Genomic DNA, 7,159 nt, shown 5'->3' on the forward strand with positions numbered 1-7,159 from the left:
GCACAGGGGCAGGCAGGAGAGGGGTGGTAACTGATGAAACGCCGGGGGATCCCGTGATGTTCGTAGGGACCCAGAAGAATAACGTGGCCCTTGGTTGTGGCAACTGAAGCAGCTCTGCGAAGCGCAGTCATTTCTTCTCCCTAAGGAAGAGCAAGTTCCTCCTCCTGAAGAGTCAGCTTGGGCTGTAGGTCCCCTCTGAAACCCCAGCGTCAGGCTGGGCTGCTGAGGCGCAGCACCGGGACGTGGCTGCGGTTGGTGAGCGTCCCTCTCCTCTCAGGTCAACAGTCCTCAGCTCCTCAGGGCAGCTGTAGGTAGTATCTCATGGACCTGCATGTTTCAGTAGTGGGTCTTTGGGCCCCTCACTCCAAGAAGGACATTGAGGTGCTGGAGCGTGTCCAGAGAAGGGCAACGGAGCTGGTGAGGGGTCTGGAGCACAAGTCTGATGAGGAGCGGCTGAGGGAACTGGGGGTGTTCAGTCTGGAGAAGAGGAGGCTGAGGGGAGCCCTCATCGCTCTCTACAACTACCTGAAAGGGGGTTGTGGTGAGGTGGGTGTTGGTCTCTTCTCCCAAGTAACCAGTGACAGAACGAGAGGAAATGGCCTCAAGTTGCACCAGGGGAGGATTAGACTGGATATTGGGAAAAATTTCTTTACTAAGAGAGTGGTCAAGCATTGGAACAGGCTGCCCAGGGAGGTGGTGGAGTCACCATCACTGGAATTGTTCAGAAAACGTGTGGACGTGGCACTTTGGGACATGGTTGAGTGGACATGGTGGTGTCTTAAAGGTCTTTTCCAACCTTAATGATTGTGTGATTCTGTGATTCTTCAGCTATTCAGCTCTCCTCTGGATGACTGTGGACCTCCTCTGCTCACAGCAAGCTGCTCTTTAAGACTTAAGAGTCTCATTATTTAATTAAGATATCCTCTGTGAAAAGATATAGGAAAACTCCTTCCTAGCTGTTTCTCCTACTTTCCCTTCCCATATTTCCCGGCTCCCTGAATTTCTCAGTGTCTTGCTGCGAAGAGCTTGTGTTTTGCAGGCAGTGCTACTCGTTCCTTGGAAGATTTTGAGGTTGCACATCCCGTGTGCGTGCACTACCCACTGTACTGCTGCCTCACTGTCTCAGTTGTTTACACGAAGGATTGAACCTGTCTCCTGTACTCCATGCAAGCGTTGGGAGCTAATCAAACAGGAGCCTTCATCCAAAGGTCTCCTTCTCTTGTGCCGAATAATCAAAACCCTCTTTTCTTGCCTTGCCCACAGGGTATGTCCAAGCATGTCGAGCACTGATGATCGCTGCCTCTGTCCTGGGTCTCCCCGCTATCTTCTTGCTGATAACGGTCTTGCCCTGCATCCGGATGGGCCACGAGCCTGGAACTGCCAAGTACCGGCGGTCCCAACTGGGAGGGATCCTCATCATCCTCCTGGGTAAGGTGCCCACAGCCGCCACCTGCGTGCGGAGCTGGAGGTCGTCTTCTGCTCCAGGACAGTGTGGTGCAAGCTGGTTGAGCATGTTCACCTGAAAGCATGGTTGTCTGGGCTGGGCTGACCCTGAAGCTCTCCAGCATTGCTGCAGCCTGTGGGGCGAACAAAAGGCACGAACCGGAGCGGGAGGGCGAAGACAGGAGGCAGGGAGTGAAGCAGGGCGAAGAGGGGAGGTCTGCGCAACCCTACTGCGCGTTGTCTTGTGGAGTCCTCGGGCACGGCCACCGCCTGTGTCTGCGGGAGGGTGACGGTGGTCGCACACAGGCAGCTGGTTTTGCTGGTTCGCTGTGGAAGCGATGCTCTTCTTGGAAAAGGGTCTAAACTCCCAAGCTGCTCACAGGGAAAGAATAGGCTCCGAATTTCCCCGGGCATCGCAGATGCAGCCAGGTCAAAGTAAGCTGAGGTGTGTGAGAGGAGAATCCCGTGGCTGGGGGGGAGCTGGTGCTGCGGGGACAGCAGGGGAGGGAGCACGGAGGTGGCATGGACCTGGGAAGAGGGCTGGCATGTCCCCTCTGCCTCCCGACCCCCTCTGGCCAGCCTTGCCCTTGGCCTCCAAGTTCCCCTGGGAATTTCTTCCCGTCCTCAGTGCCTGCGGAGGAGATTGTTTTGCGCAGCGCAGACTGTGGAGCTCATTGTCCCCAGTCCAACACCTGCATGTTCTTGAAGCCTCGTCATCTCAGCAACAGGCTGCGGTGCCTTGTTTTTACCCGTCAGCGCGGCGGAGGAGGAGGGGGGAGGGAAAGTGGCCTCTTTGTGTGGTTCTGCTGGCCGCTGGCAGCCAGCGCTGACATCATGCCCGTCTTCTTTCTTCTTCTTCTCCGTATTTTTTTTCAAGTGGGCACTGGATATAGCCGCACGCTCGGAGGGGCTGTCCTCTGGACGCTCCTTCCTTGCAAGCGGTCCCTCCTCCGGTGCCTTGGTGAGAAGCAGATAGTGCAAGTCGGTACATCCGAAATCTAAGGGACTGAGGCCAAGGGGCCCGTTCAGTGTCTGTGGGGTCTAAAGGCACATACCACAGCTGGAAGTCCTAAAATCACCTTTATAGGGCCTGTTTAGGACATCCTGATCATGAACAGCCACATTAGAGAGCTGTTGGGATTTGGCCTTCATCCCTGGCCCAAAACCAGGGTTTGGGGTCTGGTGTGCCCCTCTCCCATCCTGGTCTTGCTGCAGCGTAACGCCGGGGAGGAGAACAGACGTAAGAGGATGGAGGAGGGGAGTTGCGGTGCTCCCTAAGCCAGGCTCCTCTCTGCCCCAGAACAGGACTTTCCCACTAAGTAGATCTTGTGAGGAAAGGAAATGTGTATGCACAGAGATACTGGCAAGCGAATGCTCTTTGGGTCAGATTTGGACTTCTTACTCATTCCCACCCCTGTGAGTTTTGAAGGATCTGCGGGTGAAGTGGTTCGCTCATGTTGGCGATGTCCTGAACGATCTGGGCTGGGAGCAGCAGCCTGGTCACAATGTTTTAGTCACGATTACAATAATGCTCTTTTCATCAGATCACAAATGGAGAATAAAAAAGCTCCTTTTGCTCTTAAGATTTTTCTTTTAAAAAAACTAAACCAACCCACATTCATTTTTACAAAACCCAAATTTTTCCAGGCTCATCAGCAAGACTGTCCCTTTGGAAAGAGAACAATGTACCGAGCTTGGGACTCTGACATTATTTAAGCTGATTAATGTTCTGTTATTTGCAAAATGAGGTGTTACCATTCCAGAGCATTTAATAAGCACGAATCAGGCCTCAGAAGTCATAATATTGACTTTAATTATATTCTGGAAGTAATATGCCCTGGACTGTTCTTGTTTACCCTCTGCCCACTGATCTCTTGTTTGTGGTTTTCTCCCACCGCATGGCTTCCAGCCTTTCCCTCAAAGTGGAGACCAACTCCCAGAGCTCTGGTTAAAAGAAAACAAACCCCAAAACGCTCACGAACAGAGCAGAAGTAGAGAGCAGAGGTGGGATCAGGGGAGCTGGCCCCATAGCAAACTTCACTTGTTGCTCGGGGAAGGGATGGCAGTTTCAGATGGCACTGAAATTTATTAAAAAGGAAAACAGAGGTTGAAACAACGTGTGTGTGTGTGGGGGGAAACCCAACAAAACCCAAAAAAAAGTTGACAACTTGCCAGGAAAACAATGGGCTCAGATATTCCATTGATTTTTCTGTCCGCTGATAATAGCAGGCTGCAGAGTGCAACCTGTGTGCACACCCTCGTATCCTGCCTGCTGATGTATTTATGCCTTTGCTTGATCCTATCTGTCCGAGAGAATGGATTTATTGCCGAAAACATCCTTCAGCAGAGGTTTGCTCTGCGCCAGTACGAAAACATTTCAGGCGCTAGGCTTGATGGAAAAACCCTGGCCCACCCTGTGCTGTTGATACGAATTCGGGGGACCCCGTGCTGGTAACCAAGCCAGCATTTTCCTAGTGGAGGTGAGGGACTCGAGACACTGGAAAACACAGATGAAAAATACGTTAGTTATTGGCAATTGCTACTGCAAAATGACCATATTAGCTATTGTATACCAAATGAAGGATATTAATAAGTTTTTCTGGACACTGCATGAGATTTACTTGTAAAACCATAGATATCAAGATAAGAAGATTGCCTTGAACACAGAAAAAAAATAATCGTGGATATCTATTTTTTCAACCAAACTCTTTGAAAAGAGAAGTCTGTGTGACTTTGAGTCAGCAGCTCAGAATGATTAAACTTAGCTGTGAAAAAGAAGTATTCTTTCTTCTGCAGAAAGCCTTTCACTTACTGTTAAGGAATTTGGCAGGGACTCACTGTCCTGTCCCTTGAGTTAGAGTAATCCTGCTCTGTCTCCCCCACCTCCCCAAGCACCTTCTGTGCTTCTTGTCTATGTGTGCTTCCACTTGATGAAAATACGCCTGTAGTGTAGAGTATCGAGAGTTTCAGCTCAACAGATTGAGACATTGCAAGTCCACAGTCAGAAAGGACTTAGGAATGCTGGGAGCCTGGGATGTGTCCCTGTGGATTCACAGCAATCTGACGGAGCAAGGACAACCAGACGGTCCACTGCTGAGATGACTGTTGCAGGTAGAGGTAGTGGCTTTTACAGGACTGCCTGCAAAAAGCAGGCAAGCTTTCCAGTGTCCGTGTGCCCCAAAAGGTGCCTGTTCTTCCAGCTAACATCGCTGGAAAGTTTCTCAGCATCAGCACAAAGGAAAAAGGGTAATAACTTCTATTCAAAGAATTTGTCCTTGTAGGCAGCTATTTTAGTACTCGAAACTTGCCCTAAAACACCTTTTCCAATCCCTTTCTTGGCAAATCAATTTTTTTTCAGTCTTTCTCAGTGACAGAGCTAGACCAAGACTTGAGTTCACCAAGAAACGTTGCAGTTGCAGACCGTCCTTTTCACATCGTCTCGGAGGATTTACAGCCCGACCTCGTCCATGGAGAGCGACGAAACCCCGTTCTGTTCCGGGCCGTTCCTCTCGCTGGGCAGCGGGGGCACCGGCGGCACGGTAGCCTCCGAAGGCAGCGAGGTCCGACCAACCCGTGCGAAGTCCTTGGCTTGCGTTTCACAGCTTTCTAGTATTGTCAGCATTAAAATAGGGTGGTTTTACATGTAGCTGAGCCACAGGCACAAGCGATGCCATTGTGTCAGCGTCCCTGAGAGCTCTTCTCACCCCAGTGCAAGTGTTTTCTTCGGCCCTCTGTTGTGGGGGAGGGTTGGGATAGATAAGGCCCTTATAGTCTATGGACATAAATATATATATATGTATTTACTGCTGACAAAAAAAGAAAAGATGATTGTGTTTTTTTCGGACAACAAAGAAGCCTTTTTCCCGGAGCCCGTTAGAATGCTTTGTGGATTCCCAACTGATACATTTTTGTTTTAAAGCGTTAGAGGCTCACGAGCTGTTTACAGGACTGATCCACATGCAGGAGAAATGCTGTTCTCCCCTCCTTCTCCAAAAATTCCTTCCAAAGCTGCAGGGTCCTCGCTTTGAGGCGGCCCAAAATTATTACTGGCTTTATTAGCATCCTTCAAACGTTCTTCTCTTTTCCATAAGAAAATATTTTCTCTAACAATAACTGCAGCTATTGGAGATGGGTTTTCTGCTGTACTGGCCAGGAGCTATGGTTTGCTCTCCACTTTAACTAAACAATATTATTTTCAATCTCATCCTCCTTTTTTTTTTTTCCTCTTGCAACCTTAACTTTTTGACACTGCCTCCGGATACCTTTTAACACGGTCGGCGGAACTCTGTAACGCTGCCACGGTCCTGTTATTGTTTTGCTCTGATTCTCTGATAGCCACAAGGATGGAGTCCTGCACAGCTTGTCCCGGAGGCAAATAAATATTGACAGATTAATTCTTCTCAGATGTACGGGCCATAAAGGAGTGTTGTTTTAGGACCCGCTCCTGCGAGGTGATTAACACCATCAACTCCTCTTGCCCTCGGTGCATGTGGGGACTTTGTAGGGTGGAGGTGGGACCCTTAACCAGGGCAGCGAGTGTGACCCTCCGTCACAGAAGGAGAACGCGGGGCACGTATTTTCTCCCGGCTTGGAGCAAACCGTGAGTGTCTGCTTTCAGCAACCCACGCGTGTGTGCTGCACACGGAAAACTTTGTGAGCTCCGGCCTGGCTGCCTGCAAAGTGCTGAATTTGGACCCGCTTTACTGTCCTGAGGGCACCTACATCACCTGCCTAGTGTGGAAAAAACCTATAGAATTTCACGCAAAATTTGAAGTCCTCAGTCATTTTTTGACCCACTGCAGACTCTAGGTAAAATACTGTTTTTCCTTCAGATGAGGTCCCATTTCTGTTCAATTCAGTAGGTTTCTCGAGAGCTTTGCTGGTTTTGTTCCCATCACCTGATATGGAGAAATTTTCCACGGGGAAGTGGAATCTGCTTTCCAGAGTTGAGAGACATTTCCTTCTCCATAAAAAAAGCCCAACAACGCTGTTTGATTTTGTCCCTGCCCATTTTCTGCTTGCGTTTTTTAAACCCTACGCTGGCTTGCTAAGTGCTGGGGTGTTTTGTTAATGTTTATGTGACCATTCGGTAGAGGCACGCCGTGATGCTGATTGACATGGGCTGAGGATGCAGCGCGTGAATTCACGCAGAAATAGTCGTTTAAAACAGTTGACCCTGGGCCACTGATTTTACTGTCTCACCGATGCGTACAGCTTTCGTGGTCTTGCTTCATATCTACTCTATTCCTAATTCTGCAGCTCTCCAGAGCGTACATTTCAGGGGTGACTTTCATTCTTCCCCCTTAATGACTTATAGGGAACAAATCTGTTTCCCTTGTAATAAATATATCTGACGGTGTCAAGCTGCCTTTTCCTTTTGTTTGTTGGTGCCTGGGAGAGACGGCTGTTCTCTCTTGACCTCTCTCCCCGCGAGGCTCCCACGCTGCCTCCTGCTCGGAGATCTCTTGGACCAAGCCCTGATGCTCCCGGGCCCCAGCGTGGGGCTGCGAGGGAGCGGGGATGGGCTTCCTCCCCATCCCCTGTCCCGCAGAGCCTTCCCTGCCCGCCGTGGCCTCGCCTGCTGGAGTTACCTTTCCTTCCCGTCTCTCCCCAGCCATGTGCGGCGTGGTTGCGACGATCTGGTTTCCCGTCTGCGCCCACCGCGAGACCACCATTATGAGCTTCGGCTACTCCCTGTACACAGGCTGGACGGGGT

General features: G+C 50.3%; 1 protein-coding gene across 1 annotated transcript in view; it reads left to right on the forward strand.

Moving 5' to 3' along the window:
• The first annotated feature begins 1,262 nt into the window (after nt 1-1,262).
• Nucleotides 1,263-7,159, forward strand: part of CLDN11 (claudin 11) — a 6,062-nt gene continuing 165 nt past the window's right edge. The window contains exons 1-2 of the mRNA XM_010294556.1: nt 1,263-1,428; nt 7,058-7,157. Coding sequence (XP_010292858.1) covers nt 1,290-1,428; nt 7,058-7,157 — 239 coding nt within the window. The 5' untranslated portion in view covers nt 1,263-1,289. The remainder of the gene's footprint in view (nt 1,429-7,057; nt 7,158-7,159) is intronic.

Source organism: Phaethon lepturus, unplaced genomic scaffold (genome assembly GCF_000687285.1).
Source record: "Phaethon lepturus isolate BGI_N335 unplaced genomic scaffold, ASM68728v1 scaffold25859, whole genome shotgun sequence".
Taxonomy (NCBI): domain Eukaryota; kingdom Metazoa; phylum Chordata; class Aves; order Phaethontiformes; family Phaethontidae; genus Phaethon; species Phaethon lepturus.